This window comes from Ovis canadensis, chromosome 1 (genome assembly GCF_042477335.2).
Source record: "Ovis canadensis isolate MfBH-ARS-UI-01 breed Bighorn chromosome 1, ARS-UI_OviCan_v2, whole genome shotgun sequence".
In the NCBI taxonomy this organism is placed as follows: Eukaryota; Metazoa; Chordata; class Mammalia; order Artiodactyla; family Bovidae; genus Ovis; species Ovis canadensis.
In genome coordinates, this window is record NC_091245.1 from 196,587,750 (window position 1) to 196,598,826 (window position 11,077).

Sequence of the window (11,077 nt, forward strand, 5' to 3'; positions counted from 1 at the left end):
ATTTCTTTGGTGGGAAGGTATGTTGAGCACCTTTCACAGAGGCAAAATGAGGCAAGTAGGAGCCAAAAATTTTAAAGCATTTTTTAAACCTTTCGCTCTAGATCTGAAGCTGGATGGAAGGTATTTGAGTAGAACACTGACTGCTGTCTGCTAGATCATTCCAGTGATAGAGCGGCTCTCCACACTGGCCTGTGGGAAAGGCCAGCCAGGCAGGGGAGAGGTGAAGCTTTTGAAATAAGACAGAAAATCGTTGGCTTTATCTTTGTTAGGAAAGCTTCAAAGATTGATCTCTCCCGCCTCATCCTTCTCCTCCCAGAAGCCCTTCTAAGAGAAGGGGTGGGGGTGGGGGCGGTAAGAGGAGGCTGGCGGGAGGGGCCGGGCCGGGAGGACGACTGGCCGGCGGTGCGGGAGGAGGGCGCGCCCGCCAGACCCACAGCGCGGCTGATGTGTCTGGTCTCGCAGGGCTCGTGGTTTTCATTTCCCCAACACCTGGATGCAGTCAAACACCTGGCCAAATCTGACAAAATCTGACAAGCCTTTGTGATGGGATTTGGAAGAAATTCCCTGCAGATCCTGGCATAGTTTAAAGCTGTCCGCTTTGAGTTAGGACTTGTTAAGGAGGGTTATGTGAGCTGAAACCCGAGACAACCCTTTTGCTTCTATCTGGAGCCCACATCTTGCCTGGAAATGGGGCATGACCAAGCAAAGGGGTCGCTTGCTGTTTGTATTAAAAGGGGAAGATGGCCTGTGTGCTTGCCAGGACGGCCTCCACATGCTTTCTCTATTAGAGCCAAGCACAGAAACTTATCAAAAACATATGTCTGGTGTTAATCATCTGGACTGGGGCTCCACTTGGGAGTCTAACTAGCTGTTCCTTGGCAGAAGGAATCTGTTGACCTTCTCAGCTTGCTTGAAGAGGGTGCAGAGAGGCATTTCAAACTTTTAGGTGCTGTTACAGAAAATGTCTAGCTGCAAGGATTGACTTTAATTAGAGAAAGACTCCAACACTTGAAGGCTGGAGCTGCAGCTATGAAGACTTTTTACTCGGATGCTGGTGAGATGCCCTAGGGCACTAGTGCTGCAGGAGCCACCCTTAAATGTGTGGCGGGCACCAAGTACTGGATTGATTAACTTCATGAACTCAGCCCCCTTCCATCTTCCTCAGAAGGAGCCAGTATGAGAACCAGGACTGAATGACTTTAGTTGCAGGTGGGTAAAAAGGGTTTTGAAATCTTTTAAGAGACTGACCACAAATTGATCAAGGAAGCCATAACAGATGGGTTCTCACAAATTAAATGGAATTTAGCTCAAGGAGCCATGGTAAAAGGCTTGATGGGTTTTTAAAATGTTCTTTTAATAACAAAAGGAACCAATTCCTGAATTCTCAGATTATGTGTAATTCAAATTCTGCCAAGACCTTCATTTTTACATATTCTAAAAATAATTCTAAGTCATAAGAGCCTTCACTCTTTTTACTTTTATTATATTTTCTCAAATAAACTTCCCAAAAGGAAGATATTTTAAGAGCATTTTCAAACATCTTTGGCATCACATAAAAAAGAAATCTCGTGTAAAAAACGAAATGTCATCTGAACTTTTATCATACAAAGGCGCAATCCAATATGAACATATAAAATATATACAAATATAGTGCATGGTCAGTCACTTAATACAGCTCTCTACAAAAAAGTAACTTTAGAAATTAAAAAAAAAAAAGTAACCACTTAATCTCAAAAGTCCTCCCTTCTCTCTCATGGTCCAAGTTCCTGTTTATCGTCCGGAGGGAAGAGAGATGGTTTGGGGAATTTAGGGGGAGGGATGGCCTGAGCCCCTCAGTTCCGCCACGGTCTCCACATGGAGTCTGCCGTGAGAGAGGGGCCGCTGGAAGGTGACACTGCGTTGGGGCCCACCGAGGTCCCGCTGTTGCTGGTGTAGACTGGGATGACTGGGCCGCTGTGAGCGAAGGCCCCATTAGGGATGAGGAACGCAAACTGGCCGTCTGGAGCCGGCACCACCTGGAAGCCGCCGAACACCTTAGCCGCCTCTCCAGCAGGGCTGCCCAGCTTGCAGGGCGCGCCGCCGGGAGGGGGCGCCGCACCCCCGGGGATCGGCACGAGCGGCGGCGGCGGCGCGAACGGCGCGTGCTGCGGGCCGCCAGGTCCTGGCGGGGGCGGCGGCGGCGCCTGCAAGGCGGGGTGCGGCTGCCCTGGGTAGGTCATGGCGTTGATCTGGGTCATGCAGTTGGCCAGGTGGCCGAGGAGTCGGGTGCGCACCTCGGTGTTAACGCCCTCACACGTGGACAGGAAGCGGGTCACCTCGTTCATGCACTCGCTGAAGCCGGCGCGGTACTTCCCCAGCACGCTCGGGTCTGTGCTTAGCGCGGCTGCGGGCCAGAAGGAGACGGATGGGTCACCGAAAGGCCCTGGCCCCGAAGCCATCGCCTCCGCCCTGGGAGGTCCTCGCGGCGCGCCTCCCTGACCACCCGCCCGCGGAACTGCCTCTGGGTAGCCGGCTGGGTTTAGAAAAACCCTCCACCTAGCCACACTAGCTTGGCGACAGACCCCGAGACGCTCCCTCTCCATTCCCTGTCGCTTCATTTAACCCGATCTGAAGCCTCAAATTTGCCTCCTCCCCACCCCCGCGCGATGTGACCTTGGATAGTGCCCTTCCCCCTCTTCTGCACCATCCGAGCCTTATTTCCCCTTATGTAGCGGGCGAGGAGGGCGTGCTAAACTAGATGACCCCAAGCTCCACGCAGCTTAAAAACCACCACGGTTCTAAATCCTTTCACCCCCCCCCCCCCCAATCCGCTTCCCCCACTGCCAAGCCGCCCGCCGCCCGCCGCCCTCGCCACTACAACCTCTCTCCCTCCCTTTCCGGAACAGTAACAACTTGGAGTTGTGGCTATAAATAAGCCCCAGACCGTGGGAACGCAAGAGTGAGCCAAGGCAGTAAAATGTAGCTGAATGCCTCTCACAACCACGGGCGGAAGTCTGGAAGAAATCACCGCGGGGCGAGAGAGACGCCGGCAGAGGGGGACGCGGCGAGCCGCTCTCACCCGTCATCTGTGCCCGCTGCAGGTTCCGGAGGTGTTTCACTGTCATTTCCAGAATGTCCGCCTTCTCCAGCTTGGAATGCCGCGAACTCTGCACAGAAGAGGAGGCAAAGGAGGAAAGTGAGAGCCTCGCCAGAGGTTTCGGAATGGTGGGGGTCCGTCCCTCCCCCTGGCCACGGCGGCGACAGCCCTAGACCTCGGCTAGAGGGGCCCAGCTCTCCCGCCTCTGAGAATGCAGTGCAGGCAGGGAAGACCCCGCAGGCAAGGGGATTTCATTCTTAATACCTGGGAGAGAGAGAAAAAAAGAATTACCCACTTACATCTTTTTTAAGAGCATCCAAAATCAGTGTTTTTAGCTGGCTCAGACTTTCATTTATTCTTGCTCTTCGTCTTTTCTCCATGATAGGCTTTGATGACTGTAAAGAAAATTTTTAAAAAAGAGCGCTTGAGTTCCCATGGGACCTGCCATTTCTCCCCGCGATTTTAAGGGAGAAAAGAGCCCCAACCCCGACTTAATTTCTTGGGGGTGCAGGGAAATACAGGTACTGCCCTTACCTTTCTGTGCTCAGATGCTGTCTTTGGTTTATCCGGTGTCGTGTTGACACTGGCTGGGGTAGCAGCCACCGGGGACGAGGAGTTTTTCTCCATTATATCAGCTGGCATTTTCTTTTTCTTTTTTTAATCCCTAGAGAATTTTATTTTTGGAGTTCTTCACACACAAAAAAATTGTCTTGCTTATGTCCCTTTTACTTTATACTTTCTCAAAACTACTGAGCAAGTGCTGAGGGTTTATTATAATATCTTATGGCTACTTGGTGATCGGTAGCGCAATTCCAGGACCAAGGAGAGAGGTAGACGGGGGATTCCGCTGTTATCAGCACCAGCTCCGGATCCTGTGTGATCCCCAGGCCCTGGCGGCCTCTATATATATCTGGGACTGCACGCGAACGGCTCGTGTGAAACTTCCCAAACTTTCTTTCCCACAGTAACTTTCAGCCAATGGGAGGAGGAGACACGCGGCACCGCTCGTGGACCGCGCCCCCCCATTGGCCGCCAGGCACAAGGCCTGGCGGCCAATGGCGCGCGCCTGAGCCCGGGGCACCAGAGGCTACAACGTCAATCAAAAGGATTTTAACCCTTTGCTACTCTCCCTGCTGGCCTTTGCTTTAGAAAGGATTTTTCCGCATTGGGTTTGCTCTAGTTTATTTCTCTTGGGGCTTCGGCCTTTGCTCTTTATTTCCTTTCATATGTAATAGAGCTGCTTTGCCAGTAATAAGTTCATTTGAAATATATATTTTTAAAGGTTTAGAAGGACAGGGATTAAAGGTTATAAATGCAGTGGTTAGAACGGGGGAATGTAAGGGTGTGAGTTACGAAAAGATCTAAGTGATTTCCCTCTCAGACTCCGCACGTTCGGGGGAGGAGGGGGGTGAAAGTTGACCGTGCAAAAAAGGGCAAAAAAATTTTCCTTTTGCATGCAGAAAAGGAAAATGTGCCTCCATCTTATATTTGCAGGTTTTTCAGAGCAAGGTGGTTTTCGATCTCCGCACCCCTCCCCCGATCCGTCCCTCATTTTTCCTCTGGAGTTGGGGGCCTCGGACCCCGCGCTTCCCCAGGAAACAATCAGAATAATTTCCAACTGAGCAGAAAGGAAATGGAATTTCAAATGAAAGGTTAACAAGGGGGACTTTGATGGCAATGCCTCAAGGACGCACGCACGTCCTTGCCAACTTTTCCCTTTCCATCCGCCCCCTCTCGGTTCTGCAGCGCGCCGAGGCGGCCTGCCGAGCGGCAGCCTCTCCCTCCTTCCCGCCCCGCGGGCGGCCAGGGCAGCCTCGGCACCCGGCGCGCGCGGGCCCTTTAAGAGCTACACCAGCCGAGCTGCAGTTTGACATCAGCCGGCCGGCGAGGGCGCGCCTGGAGCCGGAGCACGTGCCAGGATGTTTTATTGCCGCCGCGACTGCGGCCGGGCAGGGAGGATGTGTGTGTGTGCGTGCGTGTGTGAGTGTGTGCGCGCGCCCCGGGGGCAGGGAGGCGGGGGGCGGCGGCGGGCGGCGGAGCGCGGGGGCTGGTTCCTGGTCCCCGGGAGAAGCCAAGAAGGTAAATAGCAGCTGCTGTGCTCGAGCCTGGGAAAACCCCGCCCCCTGCGCCTGGCCTGGGCTCATTGGCGCGCGCTGCGTGTGGGGTGTGTGTGTGTGTCCCTGGGCCCCCCCCTCTCCTCCGGCCCCCGCCGGGCCTGGAATCCGAGGGGGCGGCGGGCTGGGAGCCTAGCCCAGGCGCTGACCAACCGCCCCCACCCCAACTACCCCCGGGCCAAGGTCAGCCCTTCCGGGCGGGGAGCGCACGCCCTGGGGTGGAGAGTGGGGAATTATTCCAACCCCCCCCTCCACCCCTGATTTCGGGCTTGAGGTTTTAACTCCGCCGAAAGCCTCACTTGCAACAGCCCGGGGGAGGGGTGGGGACCTTCTTGTTTGCTCCCTGCCCTGGCCCTCCCTCCCCCCGCGGGGCCCCCGGCGCCCGCCGTGGTCACGAGATGCCTGACCGCACTTAGGAAGCGGCCGGGTCAGCCTCCTGCCTCCGCTCGGCGGCTGCGGTTAAAGCGGCTTCGCGCCGCCCGCCTTCTCTCCGAGTCCAGGGAGGCCGGGCAGCTCCCCCTCGCTGCACCCGGGAGGCCGCCGGCGGGCGGCCGGGAAGAGGCGGGCGGCGCGGGCGGCTGCGTGCTGCCGGCTGGCCGGGCCGCGCGCCGGGAGGAGCCGCCGCCGCCGCCGCCGCCGGGTGCCACGTGGCGGGCGCCGGGCCGGGAGCGCCAGGGCTCTGGCGGCGGCCTCCCTGGGGGATTTGCCGCGCAGGGCGGGCGACGCGCACTGTCCCGGCCGGCCGCCGTCGCCCCCGCCGCCTCCCTCCCGCTCGCCCGCCTGCCCGGGTCGCCAGCCCCCGCGCCCCCACCCCTTCCGCCCTTCCCGCCGCCCAGGAGCTCGGGGAGCTGCTCGGGCGGCTTGGGGCAGCCCAGGAGCCGAGAGCGCATCTTGTTTGATGTCGGCCCCCACCCCACCCCACCCCCTCCCAGTCCTCCAGGCTTAGAGGCCGCCGGAGGCCTGGCACACATTTCTCAGTCACTTCATTCCTTCCTTCCTCTGAGCTCCCCACTGAGATAATGTTGTAAATGATTTCACCAGATCTGGTCCCGGATGAGATTCAGCGGTTCCTGGCTCTGGGTGACCTTGGGCAAGCCCCTCTCTTCCTTTCATTACAGGACGCATGCTCTGTGCCAGACACAGTGTTAAACCCTGGGATTACCACGAGAGATACAGTGGCAGCCTGCAAGGAACTGATGGTCAACTCTGGAGGCAAGCAGAATGATTTTCTGATTGATGACGGAAGCATTCCTCTATTACTATTCTTTTCTCTTAGAGCTTGGGTGATGGCCCAAGAGAACAGGAGAACCTCAAAGAAACGCTGAACCACTTCTGTATGGGCAACACTATTGCTTGTCTATATGGGGGAGAGGGACAGGGATGAATATAATATTAATAGTTCTTGTCCACAGGAAGCCTAGGGCAGAGAGATACTGTACTTTTACGTGCAGCTGACATCTGCCTATTTTCCCATATACTCCTTTGGTAGATCCTAGGCTCAAGAGAGACAGTTATGGGTCTAGATAAAGGAAAATGCTGTGAAGGTCTAGGATAATTGATTGACTCATAAATTGGGGTATCCTGAAAAACTTCCTGGAGGAGGTGGGCCTGTGCTTTGTATATTGAAAAATAGGTAGGATTGGGGCACTGGAGATGTGGTGAGTCATGGGGCTGGAAAGGATGACAGTACCTATGGCATCAACAGCCTAGGCTTTGAAACTTGAGGTCTTTACTCAAGGAACACGGTCTGGAGCCCAGGCTGTGTGACAGGCAAGAGTGTAAGAAGCCACTGGAGGAGGAGGCTTGAGTCTGTTAAACATCTTGCTAAAGACTTTATACAATGGAGAGCTGTGAAATGCTCTTGAGCAGAAAAGGGACATCAAAGTTCTCCTTTAGGAAGATGGTTCTGGCAAAAGAATGGAGAGTGGTTTGCAAAGTTTGAAGGCAGAGGGCCCAGTTAGGAGGTTCAAGGCAGTAAAGGAGGTAAGTTCCTAGGTAACAAGTGTAGACTGACACCTGGAAGCACCTGCCTAGAACCAGCTCACCTGGGCGTTGACTGCACGTTGTCCAGTGATCCAAGTTTTGCAGAAACCTGCTACCCTTTGCTGCATTGTTCCCCCACAACCTGGAATCTAACCAAGAAATCGTTGTGACTGGGACCTTATTTACCTTCCAAGCCTCATTTTCATCTTCCAGAATAGCCCTCAAGTCTGCAGCCAAATCTGTACCTCATTGCAGGCTGAGTTTACTTACTCTCGCCCCTTGGGTTCCTCTCTGGGATTTGTGTTTGTGTGTGTGTGTTCTTAACACACTGCAGAGTGGGCTGTGTCCCATCACATTCTGAAGAAATGATGAACAATGCCTCTTTTGTTGACCTGCAACCTGGGCCAGTGGGGTAGGGCTTTTCTTTCTTATTTTAAGCAGATGGAAAAGTGGTGATGACAGAGAACTGTCTGTTGCTTTTGAAAAAGTGGAGTTTCCCTGTGTGTTTGACATCTTCTTGGTGAAAGGTGATGAGCCTGTGAAGTTACCTGGCTTTCTGCTATGCAAACTTTTCAAGCTTCTTAAAATGCTTCTGCTCAGCATCTGACTTTTTAAAAACTGCATAAATACTCTGACCCAGATTCTTCCAAGGAAAGAAAATCTTCCTTGGGAAGCTTATTAACCCTTTCTGGCTTCCCTCCAGATCTATGAGAGCCAGTGACTTCCTCTATTAAACTCTTGTATGACATTGAATGCTGTTTGCTCTTGGGCCCTAATTAACTAACCGGGTATACCACCCACTGTCCCTTCCAGCCTAAAAACCCTTTTTTCTCTCCCATTTTCTTTCTTCTCCTTGGGATTTGGCACCCTGAAGGTACGTGGAGAATGTTGAACATAGTCAAGTTATGGTCTCACTGCAGTGCCTAAAAAAGCCTCACTGGTCAAATAGTTAATCAACAACTCGTTTATTGCCACTTTAGGAGTGCTTACACTGGTAGAATGAGCAAATAGTTTAAACACACACACATATTTTCAGGTAGTTGGTCAAAATTTTGCCATGAATTTGTTTCTAGGGCAGATAAACAAACAAACCTATGACATCCTAGCCCTCATCCCAGTCATTCAAGAAGAAAGTCTCCTTGCAAATGGGCTCAGAGACTTTTTCAGCATCTTTATCCTGGGCAGTGAAAATAGCACCAACGGGAGACTCTCTACACCTCAAATGGGAAATCAAGTTCCTACACTCAAGAAGAACCTTTTTGGTTTGGAAAGCTCTTAGAAAAAGTCTTCATTTTTCCCTCTTCCTTGTCTCCTCCCCCCTCCAAAGCACAGAGAAAATTGAAACTTGTTCATCAGAGGATGTCACTTTTTTGATCCCCCTTTGAGACAAGCAAGACACAGGAATCTTGCCCACTGTATCATGCCCAGGGGCATCACAATCAGGGGCTGCCCTGATTTCAAGGGTTTGTCTCCTTCCTTTCTGCCCCATGAAGGGTGATTTTTCTCCATCTTATTGCATCACCTGTTTGCTTTAAACCATAAAACAAATAACCACATCTCTAGTGAGACTCCCCTTTGTCCCTGGGTATCATAATGGTCTGTGGGTTTTGTTTAAAGCTAAAGAAAGGAGAAAGAGTGAGAGAAGAAGAAAAAAGGTATTTTGCCTAAGGACTTGAAGCTTTTTTTCTCCTCTCTTTTCCTCCGCTTGACTGACTTTCTCACACTCAGATTCCCTGCAGCCTGCCAGGGACGTGGTAGCTGCCCTGCCAAGGGCTATCCTGGGAAGGCTATTGAAAGAGCTTTGAGTAAGTACACACTAGGCGGATTTTCCCCTCCCCTCCATACTTGCTCCGCACCTGTACAGGGAGCAGTCTCATACCTATCACCTGATCACAGCCCTTTCAGAGACCGTGAGAAAAATAAAGCCCAGGATAGAAGAGATGTTTGTCTCTGTAGGGCTGCAGCCAGCTCCCTGCAGTCCAAGTGCCCAGAAACAGCACATTCCTGGCTTGGTGTGCTTGCATGTTTGCCCGTGAGCGTGCTAGGTGGGGGCGCTGGGAAGGGGAGGGAAGCCAGGCATCACCTGCATAATGTAATGACTCCCTGGGCGCCTCTGTCTTCTGGCATCTGCCTGACTGGTGGTTTTGCGATCCTTTACTAGAATCATTATGGTACTTCCAGATAAGAGTTCATATGCGCACACGGTGGCAGAGCTCACCACAGGGATTTCTGACCTTAAGGTTCAGGGATGAACCCCCCAGGGAGCCTGTGAAGGCCCTGAATTGGAATTCTTTCCATGCAGAAGTTTAATAAATACTTTTTGAATCAATGAGCAAATGCCTCATTTTTTTTCCCCCCCAAGGAGAGTGTCCATAGCTTTTAGCAAAATCTCAAAGTTTTTTGTGACCCAGAAAGGTTGAGGAAACTGATCAAGGCAATCTATGCCTACCTATAAGTGGGTACTCTTAAGGCCCAGAGAGGGCCAGACCCTGGCTCAAGCAACACAGGGCCAGAGCTGGGGCCAGAAGCCAGCTCAGAGCAGCATACCACAGTGAGGTGGGCACTGGGAAATTGGTGGTGGGGTTTATAGGACCATCTGTGATCAGCATCAGAACTTGAATTTAAAATAGACACTGTAATAAAGATACTTTGAATGTCCAGCACATTTCCCCCCCCTAATTCTGAGGCACTTGATGCTCTGCACTCAGCATTTGGATGGGGAAAGGGATAGGCAAGAAAGCCAAGTGTCTACCCATAGAAGAGGATTCAGGCATGCTTGCAGGGCGAGTCCCGGTTGCCGTGCAGTGGCGTTTGAAACAACCGCAACTCTACATTCCATCTTTGATAAAAATAAGTTGCTGCCTCTCAACAAAACTGCCCAGTTGGTTTCTGGCCAAGCTAGGACCTTGAACTGCAAACTAGGGGTGAAGATGGAAAAATAGAAGCTTTCAGCATTTGCTCATAATGTAATACTTTATACCACCTCCACCCCGGACCCCACCTTGGAAAACTTGACTACAGCCAGCGGGACCAAGGGAATGTGCACTTCTCTAATGGGCCCTGAAAGAGGATGGTTGCCAGGAAAGCCTTTCCCAAAGGGTGGGGGCTGGGCTCTGGGAACAGCTTAACTCCTGCATTTGGCCTGGCCTCCCACAGCAGTCATGGCAGGCAGGCTCTAAATGTGCTCTGGGCTAACCTTTTACCCTCTGAGCAGGGCTGCAGTGAGGCAAGCCTTCAAGCCCAGGGATGAAGGTGGGCATTCCCGAGGGATGTTATGGATGCTGACTTGCACACTTGTGTGTGAAAGGCTCAGAACTACACAGGGCCTGATGCCCCTGGGGGCCTCTGGAAGGTTCAGGAAGGTGGGATGAAGTCTTAGCCCCTTTATATCTGGGATGTGCATTTGTTTGGCTTGCTCATGCTGTTCAAATTTTGACATCAGATCAAATTCCTCAAAAAAACAAAACCAATTCAGCTAGCCAGGGGAATCATTTGATAAAACTTAGGGCTAGATGAATGTATAAGGCATATTTTAAATCAAAGTCACTGTCATTATTATCCTTGCTTGTTTTCCTCAGCTTACAGAGAGGGTTGAGGGAGATAAAGGAAGAGAACTAAGAGGTGGCTGAATGGGTCCACTGACTGAATGCATGGGAAAATTGGAAGAAGTGACTGGACTAAGGTTTAACAGCCTCCCCAGAAAGGGAAGAGAAAGCCAGAATTAGGCTCAAGTTTCCTGCTCACCAGTCCAGAAACCTGCCCTGCTATATCTGTAAGAATGTTTTGAAACATCATCTACAGCAAGCGACTAACATTACCATCAGAGACGAATTTTCTGGTTGAGAACCAGAGCTACCTGCTGGTGTGCGGCCATTCGACAGACTATGCCCAGCGCACAGCATTG

The 11,077-nt window shown here is 52.2% G+C and overlaps 1 protein-coding gene across 1 annotated transcript; it reads right to left on the reverse strand.

The window, feature by feature from the left end:
- Window positions 1-1,462: 1,462 nt before the first annotated feature.
- HES1 (hes family bHLH transcription factor 1) lies at window positions 1,463-4,047 on the reverse strand. The gene is made up of 4 exons (XM_069579465.1): window positions 3,611-4,047; window positions 3,376-3,471; window positions 3,059-3,146; window positions 1,463-2,383 (listed from the first exon to the last, which is right to left on the reverse strand). The coding sequence occupies exons 1-4, from the start codon at window positions 3,716-3,718 to the stop codon at window positions 1,833-1,835; spliced, it is 843 nt and encodes a 280-aa protein (XP_069435566.1). The 5' UTR covers window positions 3,719-4,047; the 3' UTR covers window positions 1,463-1,832.
- Between the last annotated feature and the right edge of the window lie 7,030 nt (window positions 4,048-11,077).

Bases quoted from the DNA above. Each gene is read 5' to 3' on its own strand.
- HES1 (XM_069579465.1), bottom strand. From the start codon at position 3,718: ATGCCAGCTGATATAATGGAGAAAAACTCCTCGTCCCCGGTGGCTGCT. The intron at 3,147-3,375 runs GTAAGTGGGTAA...TCTTCTGTGCAG, and splicing joins TGGATGCTCTTAAAAAAGAT to AGTTCGCGGCATTCCAAGCT. The intron at 2,384-3,058 runs GTGAGAGCGGCT...TCTGGCCCGCAG, and splicing joins GCAGCGGGCACAGATGACGG to CCGCGCTAAGCACAGACCCG.